We start from the raw sequence: 23,280 nt of genomic DNA, 5'->3' as shown, positions 1-23,280 counted from the left end.
ACTCGGCCTAGGTGCAAAGAATTAAATTTTTCATGTTGTCTGTCTCTCCCAAAAAACCTCCCTCTATTCAGTAATAATCAGAAAAATAATCTTATACTCTGTTCTTTTTTTCCTGGTGGCAGTCAAATAATGATTAAAACATTTTAAGTTTAGTATTCATTTTAATGTAATAACTTAACCACTGGATATTGTTCAAAGTACATTAAGGAAGTATTATTTTAAAATCAAAACAGCTCTTCAAAATGAATATTAAGAAAACATGAAAAAGGAAGTTAGTGAGGAGATGAAGAGGACAATCTGTGATGTTCCATAAGAAGCAGGGGAGGAAATTACATTACGGGTTCACAAAGTCCTTTATCATCCACAAATTGCCTCCAGCTGAACAACAGTAGCATTAAAGGTATGTGCTCCACCTTACCTGCCAGTTCTTCATTCGCCAATTCTCCTGTGGATATGGTTAGGGCTAGGCTTTTCTGCTAGAATATCAAATGTTTTCTTTCTTTGTTCTAACACATAGCTGGAATACTTATCCACATTTTGTAGAAGGCAGACTAATGTTCTTGGCATAGTAATAATTAGCTAAAAAATCTTCAGAAATAAGAATGCAGAGGATACATTTTTGTATAAATATTTAGTTGTGAGCTGATTTCTAGTGGGTATATAATTAGCCCTGCGGAGGCCCGGGAACACAATACCCACAGGTGCCCTCGGAAGAATCACTCTACCTCTGAGCAGTGTGAACTAATTGGTACTTCTGGGAATGATATCACAGCGAATGTCAGCCAGTCGTCGTTGCTCTAAACTGCTAGGGGATTCCCAGATTTACTACATTTTCAAGGCCAGTTCTTTCAGGAATACTGAAAAGCCGCATGGATACAACTGATTTTGTAAAGCAGCATTGAATATTGACGTGACAGGCAGAGTCCAAACGCTCACACTGGCCCCAGTCCTGCTTTCATCGAATGCAGGAGAAGCTTTTGTCTTTGCATCACATCATACCTTCTGCATTAGGTAATTCCTAGTTGTAATGCTATATTTTAATTATATTGTTTACCTGAAAGAAACATTCTGCATGTGGTGGAGTAATAATTAAACTAAAAGACAAAACATTCTATAAACACGGGCAAAATATCAAGTCGATGTAGTGCAACTGTATTATATTGCTCCATACTGGTAGTTCATTATGAGTCACATTTACAATCCTCCCCCAGGTTGCTCCAGGGACAACGGGACACTCTGCTGTCCATTACAGAGAGTTAAATCATAATGCCATAATCTGACTGAAGATAGTTTGTTCATATAATGCTATTTTATTTGCATCCAGATGACTATTCAGAAAAAAAAAAAAACTTTGATATCTTTATCAGTAGTTAAATACATTTCAGCAAGTGGCCATACATATTCTGAAATACTCCAGGTACATTTGGGTCAAAACCTTGCCTGTATATTGAGCATTCTGGAGAAGTTATGTATTAACACACATTATAAAACACTTCACTCAAAGGGTGTTCTGGAGTGCTTTCCGTGTATTGAATACACTTGCTGTAATCAAGTATTAAGAATCAATGTCAAACCAAATGTTGATGATTACAACCAAATCAAATGACTGTTCCAGTTATAGACCGTGATAAAACAGTTGCAAAAGCAACTTTGCTCAAAGCCTGCGTATATCAACAAAACCACTCTTTTCTAAATGACACCAGATATTGAAAAGAACAGCCTTCCCCTCAACAAAAATAAAAACTCCTCTCCTCCTTTTTCTCCTATTTTAAGCAGAAATACTTTAGGTTTACAGATTCTGAAGCAAAAATGAAGGCCTAATAGACAATTAAAGGCATTCCAGTGAAAATGGGCCTTGAGATGACACACTGTATAATGATTTATAGGATATTTACTATAGTTCTACTAATGCAAAAGCAGTTGTCAGAGTTTTCTCAAGAGGATGGTTTCAGTGCTGCTGCAAACTCTGCTCATAGAAAGTCATGAGTTAGAAAATGAGAACCAAATGGACTCACAGCTGGGAAAAGCCAACAATAATTAATTTAACTACCAGCCATTTGTACAGACTTTGTATAAGTTTAAAAATTTCCCTTGAGAGAAACAAGGTCAGTGAAGGATAGAGTTCATGTCTTCCAGTGATAATGAAAAATACTTATACATAAATAGTAGGGAAGTATTGCAAAGGCTTTATTTCTTTATTTGATGCAAGGGAAGTTCAACACTTCCACTATGACAGAACACTACAAATCCTAGACTGTATGTGGGGTAGAGAATTTAGCTTAGCATTTATTATTTTGATTCTGATTTAGAGTCATAGGAAAAAAGAGGAACTTCTGCTATCTTAAATAACCTACCCCCCCCCCCCCAATCAGGATAAACTGGTCCTACAAGAACAGAGGGAAAACAATGTCATTAAAGGGCTTTCATTCCAACTCTTTGGTTAAGAAAATGCAAACAGTTTGAGTCCTAACATGTTGTTTCATTTTAATGAGCAGCTAGTACCTTCCTTGTCCTTATTAAAGTGGTTAATGGTGCTTCTACTGCCTCATTATCACCACGAGAACGCATTCTGTGTTGTTCCTACCACTAAGCCAACTCCTTTTAGTTTGAGAGATGATCAGAAAGTCAAATTAGATTGCTCAGACATACTTGTTAATAAAACTCCTATAGTATTTTTCTGGATGCCCATAGGGATGTTACAATTACTTATATTTTCTTAAGGTTTCTTGTAATTACTACAATTGTACTTTCTCCAAATAAATGTATCTATGCTAATTAAACCCATAGTAGGTTTAAATGTTGATCATAGTAGAATGAAACTATGTTATCTGGATTTAGTCAAAACACAGAAATTAGACTGAGGCTACCTTGTAGTAAATCCAAATGTTACATTTATGTACTACAAAATTTGATTTTTATGAAACAGTTTGACAATTTACCAAAAGAGCTCATTTCTGCACAATGCTAACATATTTTTCTTTTTTGTTGTTTTTCTTTTTTTTCTTGCCTTTAAGGGAACATGCTTATTGTTTTAGGCAAGTGAGGTTTTCTTGCTTTCTGTTTCTAAATACACTGCACATTTGGGGTATAACTGTGATGCATGTGATAATGTTGATCACAGTATAAATGACTAAGTGGATGGGAATACCAGGCAAAATAAATATAAATGGCTACTAACAGCATTCTGCCAACATTCTGCTGCCTTCCCTATTTTGAAGTGTAATATAATGTCCACACAAACAGATAGGAACATGACTTATGAAATATTCAGAGTCTGTACTTTACAGATACTTTTCATAGCCTATTTTCCTCTATTAATCTAACTAGATTTTAAGTGATGGTTACAGAAATTTTCCATGTTATTTATACTGGGATCTCTTTAAATATTTTGTGGGGGAAGGAATGCTACTTTCACAGTTCCCATCAAACATAAATCTCTGTGAAATGAGGTGTAAAAATTTACTCCTAATGGCAATTAGATCAGTGACTGTATTTTTGTTCATATTGTGTGGATGAGACACAATTACTCTGAATAGCTGCCAGAAAGACTCATTTGCAGAAATCACTTAGTTCTTAGCAGGATGAATAGACAAAGAAAACAAAAGTAGAATATAAATGAATAAGCGTTCTCACCAAAGAGTCCAGTCATGACCACAGTAAGGCTGAACATTTCCCAGGTAGAATCCCAGCGACTGTGTGACTTCAACTAGATTGGTGAAGTCCAGGCTAATGCTATTGAAAAGCACAGAGGTCATGATGATTTCATCGATAGCCCATACATCTTCGCCCTGAGAAGAGTGATATGGTTGCCACCATCTGAACTGAATGCCGAACTGTCTTGCATCTTCAGGCAGCTCCACTGAAATTATTCTGGAGAACAAAACAAAATTATTATTAAAAGTTTTGTTGTATGTAATGGATAGGATTGGAGGAGGATGTACTTTATGGTTCTTTTTTCCTATTGACTAAAAATTCAGCCTACAAATATCCTAGGTTCCACCGGTATAGCTTCTACTGGTGACAGGGACAGGGGAATCATTGCAGTTCTCTTGGTAGATAATGTACTTACTGAAAGTCAGCCATGCACAAAAGCCACAAAAGAAAAGTTTCCACTGATACTGTACATTTTACTTCTACTGTGGATCTCTGCAGGTTTTAAAGCTGCTCTTCCTTGCCAGAAGAAATCTGAATGCCCTCCAGCTGAAACCCAGCCACAATCCAGTGGCTTCAACTGGCAAGGGGAAGATCTATTAACGCTGATTTACAAGTTGCAGCTCCACTTTCTCAGACTCTGTGGATTTTATCATGATCTGAGGAGATGCGTCTTCTTAATATCTGTGCTTGATTTGGCACAGCACCTACGTCTTGCCCGTGCGTCTCTGGTCCTAGAAGAATCAACCTCTGTAAATTGTCCTATTCAAGCAGAAAAGGTTCATTTCATCAGGTAGTGCAATTATGTGTAGTCTTTTATGGTGCATGCATTTCTTCTGTGGTTGCATAGAGATGCTACTGTAAGTAAGCCTCAGGAGCTTATCGTGGTATGCAAGGTCACCTGATTTGTCATGGCAGCTATGTCAACAAACCTATAATTGACAAACTGCAAATAAAATTAAGAGTAATATCTAATTTCTGGGAGCAATTATTGTACACAGCAGCAGGGAGCATGCATTAATTGCCACAGCAATGACACCTTCTTGAAAGCTCCATAAATCACCAGTACCACGGTGCCCCATGCAACACATGTGAAACAGGGTGCCAAAAGGGACATTTGTCTCCATTGGTGTACAATTAGATGCTGGCAAAAGGGTTTTCACCAAACTCATCATGTAGCTGATATTTTTTCTTTCTCTTTTAGAGGAAAAGTAAACAAACAAACAAAAATCTTCTTACATATTACCACCAAGTTTTTCCAGATTTAATGCTTTCTAAGGTGTTTGTTTTGAAGTTTTATTGCATGTGTATGAAACAGTCTTGTACCTTTGGCTTTCATAGTGCCCAGCCATGCTCTTAAAAATGACTTGCTAAACTGTCCTTGTAAAGATGAAATTTATAATACAATGTGTAATGCCACACTGATTTTAAAGAAGAATATGTTCATCAATTAGCAAGAAAAATAAAGCCGCTTGACTAATCAAGTGGGAAGCAGTCAGAAAGTCCTGGCGGGCTACGAGAAGCTTTGTGCTGGTTAAGAGAACAGCATCAAGGGACAGTCGAAGAAAAGGGCTGCCACGTCCCAGGGGCGACGGATCAGTAGTGCAGATCCTCTGGATGACGGATATATTTCTTTTGCCACTCAAGTAAACTGATGCCTGAACTACTTCACACCCTTCAAAGAAAAAGACCCAATCCCATCACTCTCAGGCACACGTATTAACTGCAAGGCTAATCTTTCTTCCTACCAGGAGATCCCTAAGAAGCATCAAAGCTACAACTTTTGGGGGTCAATTTTTAAAGGCACAAATGACACTAAACTGCTGCTGATGCTAAAAGGAACTGATGCGTTGGTCTTTCACTGGTGTGAAACTGAAGAAAGCTGGTCTCCCAGCTGCCAGGAACGCTGTATCCAGCATATGATTTTTGCGGCTACTTGTGTGAGGTAATGCTCTTGTCTGGTCCAGGACACATTTCTCTTTTAGTAGCTAACTGATGCCTGCATCTTCCCTTTAACTCTTAACTCTACCATAAGCTCACCCATGTGGAGACTTATCCTCACGGACAATAATTTACAGAAAATCCTAAGTTATGACATATACCACTGATACATGGGTAGATTGTTAAAATATTTAACACATGTTAAAATAAGTTTCTCATCCCAGGGGATCAAGCAAACACAATTTAAAAATACTGGTGTAAATTACAGTGTATGGCAAATATGTTAGCATGCAGAACCTGGCTACAGCTACAGTTAAACAGCTTCTCTTGTCTGACTTTGATTTGTTGGAGATAGATGGAGAGGGAGGGAGATTCTTGCTAATGACTTTTCTGCTGCAGAGAAGAAAAGTGTTCTTAGTAACATTACCAGCTACCATTAGATTTCTTAAAAACCAGCTGGGAGACCTTTGCTCTGATCTCATTCTTTCAAGCTATGCGCATACCTAATATTGAAAACCACCGCTGTTCTGCTCAGAAGAAAAATGCAGCTGTCAAATGTTAGCAGATTAAATGCACCTTTTCAGCAGAACATTAAATGTGTAATTATTTTTTGTGTGACTGAAGATTAATTAAATTTCTGGATACAGATTGATTGCCAAACTTTACAGCAGTCCATCTATGTTACCAAAAATGCTGATATTTTTAGACAACATAATATGAAAAGGTGAAGCTTTCTTCATGTTGTTTGTCATAATTATTGCTAGCATTACCTTCAGGTTTGTATGTTTGTCATTTTTCTATCTACTCAAAGCAGATTGTACATATCGTATGGCAAAACTTATATAACCTGGGTAAGTTATGTTTACCTCTTTGCCCTGTCAGAACAACAGAAATTAAATGTCTCATACTGAATCTCCAAAAGTAAAAGTCTCTAGCATCAATATAATTAACTTCAGTAATATCTTAAACTTCATTAAAATCAGTGACCAGAATGTGTATTTTCCTTTTTGTTATAAAAAATTAATAGTGCTATATATTAAAAACCTTTAGGGAAATATAATTCCTACAGCTGTAATCTTGAATCTAAGAATTAGAAACAGGACAATATAAAATATATATGTGACTATAATAAAGGACATGAAAGGAAATTTTGAAAAAGTTTTAGAATGTTTCAGGTCATAGGATATTTTATATGGATACATTTAAAACTTCAGAAATTAAAGCCCACATGCAGTATGCTTCTACCAGATATAGTCATTCCACTCAGATTTTTGAGTATTTCTTACTGATTCTAGGAAATATATTAACTGTTATGTTTTTTTTTTTTCCATTAGAATACTCTTAACCACCTTTTGTATTATTGAGTTATTAACAAGAAGAGGAAATCTAATCTTTTTTTGATACAGGTTGATCCGAGCTTGGTAAATGTAAATCATGAGTAGCTATATGTAGCTAAAGTGAAATGCACACCTATCTGAAGTCCCACACCTGAGGTTTGCTCAGGCCTTATCCTGGAACTGGGTGGAGAGGTACAGAACAGGATGCAGGGCAGCACCCCGTGCAAAGCCACCCTCAGGCAGCAGCAGTCTCCCTGGGAGGGACCTGCAAAGCCACTCTTAGCTTTGCCCCTCAGACAGCACCTCGCAGAGTCCCTCCTTTCACCGGGATTTATTGGCTCAGTTGCAGGACCTCATGAAGGTGGCTGCTCTGCTTCCCGGTTTGAATGAGACCCACACGGAGTCAGCCTGGACAGCCCTGGGCTTGCAGCACAGACACGCTCGTGGAGACTCCTGATTCTGCATGTTCATGATTCAGGTTGGTAGACGGCTTCACAAAAGCAACAATAAATGCATTCTTCTCTAAATATGTTAAATATGTTCCTCTCTAAACCAGAGCCATATGCAGGTGCTGCCAAACAAGATGAGCTCTTTGGCTTCTTCGTGATTTGCACAATTCCCCAGGAACAGACATTGGCAGGTCCTCCCAGATCATTGAATCCAACCCACAATCACAGGCACAAAGTCATGACATGTAATCCCTTTCATAAACACAGCAGGAGCAATTTCCCTGCAGACCTAGAGAAACCCTCATGGTCAGACTTCATTCCGCTGTGCCTGCAAACTCCTAATCCCAGGGGATGTTGCAGTAAAGGTATCTTTGGCTTCAAAGCTGCAAATAATTTATGTTAACTTTTCACTACAAGTAGCTACTTCCCTGGGAAGAGACGTGCCCCTATTTCCCACAAGTACATTTCTTCCCCCTCATCCCGTGCTGCCTTAGCTTGTTCTGTCATGTCGCCTGAGAGTTGGACTTCATTAAATCCACGTATTCGTTGTGATAGAGGCAGACAAAATGGGGAAGTGATAACTCCCGGTGTGCAATCTTCACCCCGTTCACTCCCGCACCAGGCGCCCACATTTGGGCACAGATAGCTCAGTGCAGACGTATTTATTCTCAGCGTTGCCGTGACTCCCACGACCAGGATAAACTGCATACAGATAACACTCTGCATAATAGTCACGCACCTACCTTGGCTCATGGTAGTTCAGATAAGAATAGTGCTCCAGTAGTTTCCATGTAATGCCATTGTCGTACGAATAGTGCAGTAACACTCCTTCGCCCGGCTGATCGGGTGCTTTGCATGTACTCAGTACAGATTTGCTTCCCAGGCGAAGTGTGAACTGCAGGAACCTGGATCAGAATTACATAAATATTTGTAGGGTACTATTTACACAGTGGTTTTTTTTAAACTAACCAGGGCTGCTTTCTGATCTTATCAATCTAGACAAATTTTGATAAATATCAGTTACAGGTTTTTGTATGTGCAATTTGTTTTTACTGTCAAGTAATGCAATGTGGCACATATTTTTTAAAAATGCCAATTTTACAGCGTTTAATTATTTATTAGGCACTGAAGGGGAGGGAGAGATAGTGAATGGATCTAATCAGCTGCCACAAGCTGTCAAATAAACACAACCTTATAAATAATTAATTAGCACTTGGCTTTGACACTCAGGTTTGATATTAACATTTCATATTTTCCAACCTGGCTGTACAATAACTTCCCCTCAGTCTATTTTAGGCTCTGTTGTTTACAAAGCAGGGAAGAAAGGAAAGGCTGTATAGGTATTAAATCACAATTAAAATATGGAATTAAGAGTTTTTTAAAGAACTTTTCTTCCTGCTAAAATGATTGGCTTAATAATACAAAAGTTTATAGCCAAAAGGGCAGGGATTCCTATCACAGTGCAATTTCCCTATTTCTTTACATTGTATCGCCATTCTTTTCTACTCACCTGGACTGGGAACTGTCAAGAAAAGATGTGATAAGCTGACGCCTTCCATCTTTGTTAAAAACCAAGGCCTTGCCGCTTGCTAGGACCCCGCAGCCAAAGCTGACCTCAGCACCGCGGATAGAGTAAAAATTGTGGTAGGAGGAGAGCCGGGAGCTGGCGAAGCTCTCCGAGATGAACATGGGGAAGGTCTGCGAAGCCATCTCACAGGCAGGCCCTGAAAAGCCAGGATCACACCTGGAGGCAAAGGAAAGTAAATAACATAGTCAGTGCCATCTTTATGCTTTGCCCATCTTCTCCTGTGGCTGGCTGGCACCTAAAAGAGCGGCTGAAATCTTTCATGATCTGAAGATACCTATTAAGTCCCTCTCAAATCTAAGGACCAAGAACCTCCTTAAACTTTATTTAGGTATTCTATAGCTAATACCTTTCCTTTAGTCATAACGTGCTTTTTCAATTAAAAAAATCATGGTCATGCATTGAAAAAACTGTAATATCTACATATGACATACCACAGGAAATTTTTTATTTGCTTTTGGTACAAAAATACCATTGACATAGTTTAGAGTTGTTCAAACGTGAAGTGATTAATTTGCTTTTATCTGTAGCATGTCAGATGTGATTACAGGAAACTGTGTAAAAGAAGAGAACGCACAGTGGGTCAGACTCGCTTTAATATCTAAAATTAGTTACACTGATATTTTGGAAGTGCTTGCTGATTTTGAGTCAGTACCTTCACTTTTTAGCTGAAACACTTTTAACAAGCCTGACTCAAAAAAACAGAATGCCGACCTTCTGTACTTTAGGTCTGTTAGGCTGTGGGCTCCATATTTTAGGCTCCAAATTACCCGTAAAAGGGGTATAAAGCATGCATCACTGACATTTCAGTGTACTATGTAGCACATTTTAAGGTGAACTGGAAACCATATTCTGTCCCAAAAGAAAATTATAAAATTTGCTGCTGTTTAGAAAGACTGATCTTTCTCACTTATCCCTTGAGTGAGTTTTAGGCATTCTGGGAGCTATGTTAGTTTTATATTTAATCATCTCAAAAAGCAAGGACTGAAATGAAAATCACTTCAGCTTTCAGATCATCAAGTGAACTATATGACAGAAAATGAATACAAGTACTGAATTATAACTCTTACTTGCAGCCATTTCTAGTACACTGTCCTCGCCCTGAGCAGAATTTGAGGCAAGATGGACCAATATAAACTGCAGAGAAAATAAATTAGTTGAACAGAGGGTTAGGTTATGTGATAAACAGAATATGACCAATACAAGAAAGTATACGGACCTGATCATATAGTTATTGCATTTATCTTAATCCCACTTGATGGCATAGGTCGACAAAGGGATAAAATTCATTTGCTTGCATCTTTCTGTAGAATCTTTTGCTCTGTGTCAAGGATAGCCAGGGATAATTTATTATTCAGTGGGTAATGTCTGTTTGGGGCTTAAAGGCACTGGTGATGTTTTAATTAATGTACCTGATTTTTCTAATATTGTGAATGAGAAGATTGGATGATTTGCTTTGTACTAGCCATTTTCTTGCTTTCCCTTTTCTTCACCTTGTTTTGGGGATATATTTACATTCCAGTTATACATTCTTGATATATGTATATTCCAATTATATGTTCTTGTATCTCTTACTGTAGTCGACATAACTTCATTGGATTTATTGGAATCAGAATCTGCTCTGATCTATCTTAAGGAAACATTAAACATCATGGACTTTCACCAATTCTTTCAAATGAAAAAAAAATCCAAATCATAGGCACTGAAAAATACTCTGTATTTGTTTTGCTCCTTTATTTCATCTTCCTCCAATGATTTCTAATCCTTGTTGATATTTTGTGAAAAATATTAAGGCTGGAAAGATTAGTAAACCTCAGCATAATCTGCATCTCATTGCACTATCATAAAGACAGGCATTTATCTTGCGGTCAGGGGTTGGTTTTCATGTAGGCTTGATGCTGAGAAACCAACAGCATTATCTGGACCTGGGTATAGTCCAAAGCAGTAACTTGTGGACAATGTTCTTTTAATACCACATCTTGATAAACATGACTTCATCTTGGATAGTGTCACCCTTTCAGCTGAAGAATGCCTATTACTTGGAGTTACCCACTTGCGTTGTGACTTTTGGATCATCATCCAAATAGCCACCAGTTTGAGACCATGTATAATCACCTGTACTTATCCCTGTTTTATAATGCTGCCCATCATAGCAGTGTGTCAGTACTCCCTGGCGGATGCCCTCCAAATCCCTGTTAGCTACTCCCTGTAACTAACTCCCCATCAGACTTCATGTGATCTCTAGATTTTCTCACTTTTCAGAGTGCAAAAATTCTGTTCCGTCTGCTCGATTTATTTGCCTGTGCTGAGGTCTCTTTGAGGGGGTGGGAAAAGCAGAAGGGTTAACGACGTAATGATGTCATTCACAATGAAAAAGCTTTATGGAGGCTGGCAGCTTTCCAGTGTTTCTGAAAGATGGCCAGATTCCAGATTTCACTTAAAACTTAATTCACATTAGAAAACAGTTCTGAAGCTAGAAACCAGAGGAGTGCTGAATCCTTGAAATTCTTCTCTCTCTTCAAGAATTTGAGTGGTTTGTTAATATTTGTAGGTCTTTTCCCACCACTGTAAACCTTCAGTTCTACTACTAGAGGCATGCAAAACCTCAGAAACCTGAGCAACTTTAAGACCTGATTCCAGTGTCATAGAAGCAGTCCTGTAACTCAAATACATTTTGGATTAGGCAGATGGCTGATAAAATTGCTTCTGAGATGATGTGCTGCTGAGCATGCAGTATCCTTTGACAGAACTGCATTTACTCTTTCACTACTAAATCAGAGTATTTTGTTCTACAAGCAAAGGTAGTGCAGATACAGGAATTCTGCGTTAATTTTCAAAACCATGTTGTTTTGTTCTGTTGTAAAAAATCTGGGTCTTGGACTAATTTTATCTTGCTCTTGTTTCTGCAGATTTCTCCAACAGTTATATTCTGCATTTCATTAGGTAACAACTCCCCTTTGCAGATGATCATAGATATCAGTGTTTTGATACCTTCTTATGTAGATATACACATATTTTCCCTTTGTTTTACTTTCTTTTTGACCTCTGTCATCATCTCCAAAGACAAGGATTAATACTGCATCCAGAATGTCCAGATGATACTACGTCCCATTAAGGTGAGCAAGGGAGTAATTTTCATTACTTTTTGTGAAAAAACTTTCATTTGTGGCATTACTTTATCCTGGCAGTTTCAAAGATTTTCTTTTCAAAACTAGGCATTAATCTATTTAAAAAATTTTGTGAAATGTATTTGCCATTCCCATCACATCAAAACTTATTAGGATTCTCTATCAAATTTCACAGGCAATTTCACGTCACTATAAATCTTTATATTATGTATTTAATTCACACATCTAGCAAAACAAATTCTAGGCATAGTTAACTTAGTTCCAAAACATGTAAGGCCGATTAGAAAGCTAGAAAGTTTACACCTTCTCATATTTAGCACCCTTTCAATCATCATGCTTATTTCTGCATTTCATAAAATGTATATCTTATATTTTATTTTCCTAAAGTACTTTTTTGTGTTTTAAAATGCTTCGTATCTTGACTGGCCCTGGTTATCCTCCACAGCAAGATTTACAATCACATGAATCAAAATAAACTCCTCTCAGTTCTTTCCTGTGCATTTAAAAATCAGGTAGGTGAAAAATAATTTCCTGAAACAAAAATAGTTCCCTGTCACAGATGGTACTTTCCCTCTTAAGATATTGTAAACAATGTATAAGCACTTGCCAGTGTTTTGGTAACAACATTGCTATATGAAAGTCTTCTATGTCCAGAAGAAATAGTATGTCCCAGATGCTGTAACGGTTACTTAGGCTAGCACAGCATGCGTCCTTAATGGCACAGTGTAGTACCTATTTATGTAATTAGGACTAAGCAGTCAAGAAGAAATGTTATATTGGGCCCTTGCCACCAATATCTTTTACTGGGAAGCATTCAATTAAAAAAAAGTCGGTAATCTACATAGAAGATTGTCTTTTCAAATGACAGAATTCCCTTCCAGATTCAAAATGGACTTATTAGCAAGTGCATAAAAGAAGAAAAGGAATTGAACTAACCGCAAATCTTGCTACCTGTGATTCTGGAAAGTATGCCTTTACTTGAAGCAGTGCATAAAAGTTTATTCATACGATGTATTATGACTGTGGATAAGAATACTAACTATTATCGATTGCCCACATATTTCCAAGGATTGGTCCTGTTTGTCTCCATCGAATCCTGGTGTCACTTGTTAATGCTGCATTGGGAAGGGGAACAGTTATTCGGCTCCACCTGAAATACATATAACATAAATTCTAACATTTTAAACTGATAGTTGTTAGACAACTGTATATTTTGCAGATGTGTTTACTTTCATAGAAAGATTTGTGAGAATTGTTAATTCTAAAATCTGCTCAAATGAATCAATGAAGTTACTACAGATTTAGAAAGTAAATGAAAAATAAAGAATATGGCTCTTGATATTTTCATACAATATGATATGAATGTTATTTACTGCATTATAAAACCTAGTCTTTTTCTTTCTGTATGAATGCATGAAGTCAACAAAGATCATAAGTTACTTTCCTACAGTGACCTCTCAATCACGATGAATATCTTTTAAATTGCACACTGAATTAAACCTTTTGGTATGGCTGAGCTCTGCTGGGTGGGAACCCTTGGGAACGAGAAGAGGGCCATAGAGGATGTGGCCTACTATCTCTCTGGGCTGTCATTCTCATATCATCCACATGCTGTACCTGTTACATGCACCAGTGTTAATGGCTTCTATGAAAATGATACAGAAATGGGGGGTCACCAGATCGTACCAGTGCTTCCACTACACTTTCTTCTCGTGGTCATGCTTATGGTATGGTATTACTCTGAAGTGTCTATGGAAAGTGGGATACAGTGAGATATACAATCATGGGATTTGCTCTATGCAAGAAGTTTTCACAAGTTCATTTTGTAGTCAGAACAGTACCAAAGATACTTAATAAAAGCAAGGATTACTATAAGAATGCAATTATAATAACAGCCTCCATCTGCTGAAGTACAGAGGACATCTTTCACTGTAACCCAAATATTGGGATTCCAAGTGAGTAAAGATGTCTGAGCATGTAAATAGGGCTTTGACTGATGGTTTCTCTAAAAAGAAAACTTTTATGGCTTTGACAGGGTATAACTTTTCTTTTAATTACCAGTATGTTGTCCTCAGGGTTTTTTTGTAATTTATGTCTAGCATCAGAAAAATAATATTATACCACAGAAGCAGCCTCATATATTTTAAATTTCATTACTGGGCAGCCAGAGAGACCAGAACACTCCTTTTTTGCTGTCCTTAGCTAGTCAAAAATGAAAGATTACAAGGGCATGCATGCTTTGCTGCTTTCTTGTGTCACCTATAATTCACTTTCTTTTCTAATCTTGCATCTCAGTTATTTTTGCAGACAATACTCTCACCCGCTGTAATTTTCAGAGGCGTAGACGGTGCTATGAGGAAGATGAGGTCCAGCACATATCTCAGGCAAACACTCGGTATGAAGCAAGGACCAAGAACGACCATGGTTCGTTGAAAATTCCAAGCTGACACTAATAACAGGAAGGAAGGGAGGAAGGAAGGAAGGGAGGAAGGGAGGGAGGGAGGGAGGGAGGGAGAAAAAGAAAAAGAATAAGAAAAGAAAGAATGAAGAAAGAAAAGGAAGGAAAGGAAGGAAGGGAGGAAAGGAGGAAGGGAGGAAGGAAAAAAATGTGAGCATACTTGGCATAAATATGAATGTAAAAGTACCAATATAGAGAAACCCCAAAATCTACTATTGCTGATAATTGATGCTGAAATATGGAAGAGTTTTGAATATTCTGAATAGTCCTTGAATACAAAAGAATATAAACATGAAACAAATCTGACTGTTTAAAAACCAAAAGGGTAACCTATATCATACATTGAGAACTGCCTAAACTTTTATTTCAGTCCTTGTTTGGCCACTAACCAGCTAGTATTTTTATGCTGTGTTTACATGAGCTGGTGTTACTCCAGCTGCAACTATACTGAGTATGGCTTCAGAAATAATGAGGAGAAAACTTGGATTTGCCAGAGCCAGACAGCGCAATGTGGGGACAGGACTCCTTTATGACAGTCAGCGATTGAACAGCTTATATGTTCAGCAGGTGCACTAGTTATTTATGCACTGGTTGTCCCTTCCCCTCCTTGGCTGACAAATACTAGCTTCAACAGACTCCTTAGTCACCTGCCTCCTGCCACTGTCATGCCTAAATGCAGATCAGAAAAGCGTTATGGAGTAGAGGGACTGGCGGGGGCCCCACCGGGGACGGCGGGTGGTGGAAGGGTCCCTTGGGAAGGGCACTGCCCGGAGAGCATCCAGTGCAGCAGAGTGCCTGGGAGCCGGGGGGCCGCCAGGCTGCCGAGCCGTAACGGTCTGCGTAGGCTGCCTTCCCCCGCATAAAGCCTGCAGAGTTTAATGGCGAATTTCATGAGTCAGAGGGACATAACCGTATGAGAAGACTCCAGATTTGCCAAGAAAGAGACATATGTTCTCTGATTACATGGACTAGCAATAAACCAGACCATCCATACTCAGATAGTAACAGAGCAGTAGAAAATTTCTGAGACCGTCCGATGAATCTATGACAATGGATTGTTAAAGCCGTACTCCCAAGAGTTCTTTGAAAAGTTCAATTTTCAAGAAGCTATTACTAGAATTTTTCTCTCTGTAATTTTCTCACTGCAATTCATGTTTAAAAATACAGTGTTTACAATGTATGGCCATAAGGAAATCCTTAGCTATCTTACATTCTGAAGACCATCAAAAAGGAAAGTGCTTAATTTATTAAGGATTAGGTATTTTACTGCAATACTCTTGTAATGTAATTTCCTCCATATAATTAGCTTGGAACATTCTGTTTTATTTTAAATAATATCAATAAAGCTTTATAAAAGTCATAATTCATTACCTCAATTCTAAATCATTGGATTATAACTTTTCATTTTCACTATAATTGGCTGAGAATATTACTTTATTAAGTGTATGATCAGTGTGATATCATAAATGCGTACTAAAATTGTTTATGGAGGTTTTGACTAATTCATTTCAGTTTTAACCATACTGTTACCTTGGAGGGCTATATTTACTGAATATATCCTGTGCAAGTCTCTCACATTTGCAGTAATGAAAGCATTATGAATAATGCTGTACACCCGGAGAGAGGAAGTCTTACAGTATTTGTGAAATTCACATAGGTTTATAGGGAGCTACTGATTATTTTGTTATGAAGAAGCTCACTTCTCCTTCAGAAATAGTTTAGGTGAAGGAAGAAAATTAATCTTTCAAAATATATACTAATCACCATTAGTTAATGGAATATTTAAGACAGAGACTTTATATAAAATATGTTGACTGGCCAGGAGTGTTTACAGGCAAACTTTTCACTTTCCGTGTAGAAAAAAATGTAGTTGCCTTCCCTTCATATCAGAGTGTGATGCTTTGATTTTTGCTGCCCCTTGAGTTCTGCTGCCCTACAAGTTGCCAGGACTGTCATGCTAATGGAGCTCTTTCCAGATGGAAGAAGGTGCCCTGGACTATGGATGTGATAGGAATTTACAGTCTGCTAGCTACTTTAAACCTGTGCGTATGGCTCTTACTCTGGAAAAAATATAAGATAATTTATTCCTCAAAAAAAAAAAAAAATTAGGATAACCAGTCTCACGTGTACATAGGGATAAAGGGATAGTAATTGTGAAGGAAACCAGGTTAACTGAGGTCCTAGCATACACCCCTCTGATTTGCTGTGGAGACATATCCTCACAAATGTATATCAGCGTACTCAGCAGTAGTGAGGCCGCACCTGGAATACAGTGCTCCTTTTTGGGTCCCCCAGTTGAGGAAGGATGTTAAGAAACCAGACAGGTCAAGCAGAGGATGACCAAGATGGTCAGGGCCTAGGGCACCAGACCTAGGAGGAGCTGGGGGAACCAGCTTGTTCAATCTGGTGAAGCAGGGCTGAGGGGTGAGCTCACCTACTACAGCAGCCTATGACAACTCGGAGGGCAGTCACAAGGACGGCAGAGCCAAACTCTCCTCACTAGCGGCAGGTGCAATAACAAGGGGCAATGGCCATAAAATTGTGCCTTGAAAGGTTTGGATTGGACATTATGAAACACTTTTTCACTCATTTTGCAGCACTGGAACAGGTCACCCAGAAAGCAGTGCAATGTCCTTCAATGAAGGTTTTCAAGTCATGGATAGACAAAGTGATGGCTGACCTGACCTATGCAGGTGATACTCCCACTTCTTGCAAAGGTCCCTTCCAACTGCCATTTCTATGATTCTGTGGAGCAGTAAATGACTCCCTTCTTTTCCATTCCCTGTCCCTTAACTCATGGAAAAAAACACCCTGAATCCCTTTGTGAAGGAAAGGCAGCAAAAGAGTTCTGTGGCCAGTCAACAGGCAGTGAGGTCCTCCCACTGATCATCTTCAAGATGAGGGCCATTTATCACCAGTCTTACAGGAACTACTTATGCTTGTGGCATCCCCTCATCTTTGGGAGATCAGCAGGTGAAGTTGCTGCTGTTGCCTTTAATACCTTCACCTCTAATACTTTCACCTCTACACCCACATTAAGAGGCAAATCTCAAATTCATTAACAACTGAAGCAAAAGTGCCTTTGAAGGCATGTTTCAGAGTAATGGACTAAGAAATGCATGTTTCAACCTGGAAAGCTGTTTAATAGACTTCTTATTGCATATGTGATACAGAAACCCGGGCATGTGAAGGTCAAGAGAAACATTTGCTTTTGAGTAGCTTATATTTGTTGTTATTAATTAGTTTCCTTCTTTCTGAGAAAAAAAATCCAAATAATTATATAGATGTTACAAAACAAAATATATCAGTAAGCTGATAATCAAAAGAGAAATCCAGCCTGTTGTACCTGTTACCAGGTTGATAAGTTCCACAACCCAGATTGACAGAAAACTGGATCATGTGAGTCACAGTGGAAGGGAGCACTGGAAGGACATGGAAGTAATCCACAGCCCAGACATTCCTGTTATGGCCTTGATGACTCTTTTGTTTCAAACAAAACTTGGTTGCAGGAGTCTGTAGGTCCGGACTAATGACAACGGAAACCAAAGACGGAACCTTTAATAGAAATTAAATCAGTTAGGCTTAAATAAAACAGGTAATAATACAAAAGTTATATGGAAAAGTACTACTTAAAATAGCAACTTCAATATGTTGAATGAAACACGCCCATTTTTCACCTTTCATCATTTCTGTTAACTTTTCTTTAATGACCTTTTCCCACAGAAGAACCCAAATAAAAACTTATTTATATTGTGTGCATAGCTATTTACACTCTGGGCACCAGTGCTGCTTATCACCTTACTAGGATCAGTCTGCTTGGTTGTAAAGACACTGCAGAAAAGACTGTAAAGCCTGTACCTTCTGTGTTCTGGTAAATACCAGTTATTTTATCAGTGTTTAGCCAGCAAGAGAAGATGACGCTTGTTCTGAAGTCTTTCAGCTCACAGTAACAAAGCAATGTAACCACATGTCTAGTCTAAATACGTACGTGAGAACGGAGTAACACTACGCGTTCACAGGCATATCTGGGGAGGATGTTTTGTTGCTGAAATAAATGAAAGCACTGCTTTATGAAGCTTAGCCTTTGTCCTAAAGTAACGTAACTGGACCTTTATTATGTTAAAAGAGGATGTCAGCATTAAAACTGGTTGTTTTAAAAAAAACCCTCCACAATGAATTCCGTGTAATTTCAGATCCTATCTCCCCCTGAGTTACCGAATTAATTTTTTATTATTTTACAATTACAGTTTCCTTAGTCTTAAAAAAAGTTCTACCCTGTCTTTCACACAGAACCAGGAGATGAGGGAAACCAAGTACAATGAAACAATGCAAGTGACTCAACATAAATTCAGGCCAAAACCTACTGTAAACGTTTGCTCTCTCAATGTTTGAATTACAGTGAAAATGCACACAGACCTGTGGTTGAAATCAGCTGCATTTTTAGCACTGTATTTCCTACATATTGTATAAACATACTGCAGTTTAATTTGTAGCATATGCAGCTGTGCATGTTACATGCATTTTTGCATATTGATTTTTGCCGCCTCTCTTTCTGTGACAGCACGGTAAGGGCACCGCAGAGCCACGTTACTTTGCTAGCAGGGCACACGTGGTCTAAGTTGTTCCTTGTCCTAGAAAGAAAGGATCCTGACAGCGAGTTTGACTTTATTATTTTTCCTGCCTGGAGGTGGTGGGGGGAAGTTGAATGTGGTTTGAAGGAGGCTGTGCTAAAAGCAGAAGAGAAGCTGCCTGCGTGCACTGTCCATAACTGCTTTCTGTTTTTACTAACTTCATGCTTGTATCATTGCAGACCCTCACAAAGGGCACATGAGAGTATTCAAAAATGGAAAGAAAAAGTGTAAAACATGCAGTTTTTCTAGTTTGTATCTCAGGAAACTACCCAACTCCTTATTACATCAGGGCACATAGATCTGGCCATCAAACCGGAGGCTTTCTCGGGGGTCAGTGAATGGTATTGCACCACGCACAAAAAAGATATCCAGGCATTTCTCAGTAGTTCTCCTCGTCGCCACCATCCCACCACGACAGAACCTTTCAGGATGTAGTTCCTGAGTATCAAACTGTGCCTAGCAGGAGCTTGAATGGAGACAGGAGTAGTTACTTGGGGGGAGACATCACTGAAGTTTCCAAGTGATGGCAAAAGGACACACCGTTCACTCTGTGGAACAAGTCCACATGCATAAAAAAGCATACAGGAATCCACCCAAGAAGATTTACAGGAGTCAGCTCTGGCAGGGATTAGCTGAATTTCACAATCGCTTTCGGAAATATCCTACCCTTAAACCTCTGCCATCAATGATGTAGATGGCTGAACTGAATATGTGAACGGTCCTCTCAATTTCTCAAATGCTGACAGGAGTTGTACAGCCCTGGCAGGCTCAGGTGAAAGCATTTGGCTCTGGCATTCTCTGATAATTAATATCATAAAGGACTTTTGGGAAATCCCATGTTCTAGGGACACCAAAAACAAGCTCTTCATTTTGAAGGCTTTCTTCCGTTCTCCGAGTTCAACACCAAAGCTTTGCTGACTGTTAGATGTCTGCTACACCTGGGGCCCACACCGACATTTGAGCAGTGCTGCTCTCCATTAGGGAAGGCGAGCTGTGCTCCATTAGCAGGGCTCTTGCATGTTCCTGTGCTCTGAGGTGCCTACAACCATTACGTGTACTCTAGTAATCTGCCTGCTGCCTCCATGTCTGCCAACTAAGCTGACCCTAGCTGACATTGCAGGACTGTTCAGGGGTTGAGCGACGAGCCAGAGCTGCAGAGCCATGTTGCTAAGGCACCCTATCATCATTGCAAGATCGAGACATGATTTAGGTGCTTGGGAAGCTCATGTTTGACTACCTGTGTGGAATTCAATATACAACATTGTCATGCTGGTTTAAAAATAGATTGACACCTCTCTTTCCCACCCACCTACTTTGTTTAAGACAGTTTACCTTATAAGCAGCATAGGTCAGGGTATCAAGAGCTATGTGTTCCTTCCTGCCTTCAATCTTGGCGTAAAGTATGACATCATTTTCATGGGATTCTCCAGAATCACAAGTTCCTCCTGTACAGCACACATTTGAGGGAGAAAAAAGTAATAACTGAAACCTTTGTTATTGGAAAGCAGAATCATATTACGCTGCCATAATTATGGAAATAATTACAACCAGATGTTATTTAACTTAGGATATGAAACAAAAGAACACAAGCCCTAAGGACACAGTGTATAAGAACCATTTGATCAGATAGGCCATGCCAGAGATCAAGGGCTTGACAATTATCAAAGCCTCAAGTAACTCTCTTAATCAGCTTATTAAAACAGTTTTAATAGAAAATGCTGTGCCCAAAGCCATACATATGTGTATGTTTTAAATCCTATCTACATAGAAATGGTCTGCTCCTTAATATTTGAGTTTTCATGTGTTTGGACTAGATCAAGTGACTATTATTTTATACTCGTGTTCCATGCAACCACTTGCACCATATGTGAAGACCTATAAATACTTCTCAGCTGATCCTTTGGCAGCTGAGAACTTCCTCACAGCAAGATACTAGGGAGACTACTTTGCACCTTGTTAGATGTACTTATCTTCTACTGTCTGCACCATAGTCTCAAAAGGAATAGATGGAGTCTACTCTAACACACAAAACTTGTGACATGGTTGCCTCACTGAAAAGGGGCAGGATTTCAGATATCTTCATATTTGTAGAACCCAAAACTCTTATTAAGCTTCTTTGGAAGAGCAGATGTGTTAGCAAATTTGAGCACAAGCACTGCATTAGAGTTACAACAAGACAGACATCATCACGCTTGTGTTGCTCTGGAAGAGGTTTGTAAAACAAAGTATCTGTAATTGAAACAGGAAGCTTGTCATTTCCCTGTACACTATCGGTATCACAGGTATTAAAAAAAAAAAAAATAGAAAAAAAAACCAGGATGAGGAAGCTTCTTTGAACAGTCCATAAAGCAAAGAGGCTGCATATATGAAACATTTTCTCTATTATTTTGGCTAAAGATGGCCAGTTCTTAGAGTGGAATAGGCAAAGCGTGATCTATAGAGCTAGATAAGATGTGCATCTTTGATGTGAATTACACTGTAATAAAGAACACCCATGTGTCTATTCAAAGTCTCTGTGTCTCTTAATATTTAAACTAGTATTTATTTAATTTACAACTAGGTACAGAATAGATTTTAAATGATATTCCACTATCCCCTGAGCCTGTATGTGCTGACAAGTTCTCCCTTAAGTTCATAAGGTCGAGCAAATTTCTTTCCTGTCTCTCTTGCAGGTGTTGTAATGCTTGGAAGATCTGGAAAAAAGCATCCTCTTTTTCCTGTGCTTTATTGGTAATTCATGTAACACAGAGGAGATATATAACAATCCGGGACAACAACATGAGGACTTCCACTCATTAAATAAAACTTTTTTTCTTTTGTTGATTCAGAAGGTTGCTTGTGGAGGTCACAAGTTTAGTCTCTGCTTCCTCCTTTATTATTCCATTATTCCCTACTTTTTAAAAAAAGTCCCCACCTCCTCTAAACATGGTGTTGAGAGAATAACCTTCTTACACAATTTCCTTTTTGTGCAAAATAGAAGTTCTGGAAAAACACTATGTTCATATGGTTCACATTTTGGTTTGTTACAACACCTAATTAATATGCTTGCACTGACAACAACAGCGGGGAGAACCAGTGGTAGGACAGGTTCTTTCTTGGTTGTCTTCTTAGCCCTGGTAAATCACTAAGGCTGCAGTTCATTACAACAGGGAAGTTCCACACATGATCCTAGCACCACATTAGTGCTTCTCATGAGGAATGCCACTTGTAGACCCTACCTTCATTGAGGTGCTGTAGCACACTTGAGCTTCCCTTATCCTAAGGGAGAACCAACCCATGCAGTCACTGGAATCTAGAGGGCTGTTCAGATGGTCTAATAGTGATGTCTCAAGATGAGCTGAATAGCTTTTTCCAGGAACTGTAATGACCAGATGTCCTCTGACTATAAGGGAAATTTAGACACTGACATTGCATGGAGACACCTTTATGTGTCTTAATCTGGAGCTGAGTGTATATAACAGTCAAAAAATGGCCACATAAATTCATGGAAGAAAATCCCACCAAGAGCTACTAAATCCAGAACAATCTGTCTGGTCAGAAAGGTTTTGACATGCAAGTCAGGGACACTGGGGAGAATATTCCTGGGAGGAGTTTGAATGTCCACCATGTTCTTGCACTTGTGTGGGCATCCAGCAGGGCAGACTCTTAGTCTAACCTAGAGCAATCCATCTTACAGTCTCATGAAAATCATAATCATGAATCAAAGCTATCCTCTTTTGAGTAGTATTTAAAATATTTCTTATGCAGGCCGTGCAATTTAATTTTAATCTCAAATGTTCCACATGTTCTATTACATAAGGAACACATACTCACCCATACTGAAATAAAATCTTAAGTTTCCATAACCTGTAGTGTCCATATATGGAGTGCATATTTTTCTTTCTCCATCTCTGAGAAATACCATAGCTGAGCCAGATTCCAGCGTCCCACATTCAGTACCAATGACGGCTCCAAAAACATCCCACCTGGAGAGGTCAACAGTGGGCAGAGAATGTGCAGAGACGTGTTACTGATAAACTCATACAAAACATGTTCTAGGAGTTCTTTTTTACACATAGTAGCTGCTTCAACTGTTATGGAGGATAATGAAATGCAGCTTT

The 23,280-nt window shown here is 38.7% G+C and overlaps 1 protein-coding gene across 1 annotated transcript in view; it reads right to left on the bottom strand.

Annotated features, from left to right (window-relative positions):
• Positions 1-23,280, bottom strand: part of RELN (reelin) — a 306,076-nt gene that overhangs the window by 91,849 nt on the left and 190,947 nt on the right. The window contains exons 12-20 of the mRNA XM_067299475.1: positions 22,994-23,145; positions 20,513-20,625; positions 17,896-18,104; positions 14,412-14,540; positions 13,132-13,241; positions 10,034-10,100; positions 8,889-9,122; positions 8,122-8,283; positions 3,634-3,870 (exon numbers count right to left, since the gene is read on the bottom strand). Coding sequence (XP_067155576.1) covers positions 3,634-3,870; positions 8,122-8,283; positions 8,889-9,122; positions 10,034-10,100; positions 13,132-13,241; positions 14,412-14,540; positions 17,896-18,104; positions 20,513-20,625; positions 22,994-23,145 — 1,413 coding nt within the window. The remainder of the gene's footprint in view (positions 1-3,633; positions 3,871-8,121; positions 8,284-8,888; positions 9,123-10,033; positions 10,101-13,131; positions 13,242-14,411; positions 14,541-17,895; positions 18,105-20,512; positions 20,626-22,993; positions 23,146-23,280) is intronic.

The sequence above is a fragment of the Apteryx mantelli genome, chromosome 1 (assembly GCF_036417845.1).
Source record: "Apteryx mantelli isolate bAptMan1 chromosome 1, bAptMan1.hap1, whole genome shotgun sequence".
Classification (NCBI taxonomy): domain Eukaryota; kingdom Metazoa; phylum Chordata; class Aves; order Apterygiformes; family Apterygidae; genus Apteryx; species Apteryx mantelli.
The sequence above is the reverse complement of the archived record's forward strand: the minus strand, read 5'-3'. Positions and strand labels throughout refer to the sequence as shown.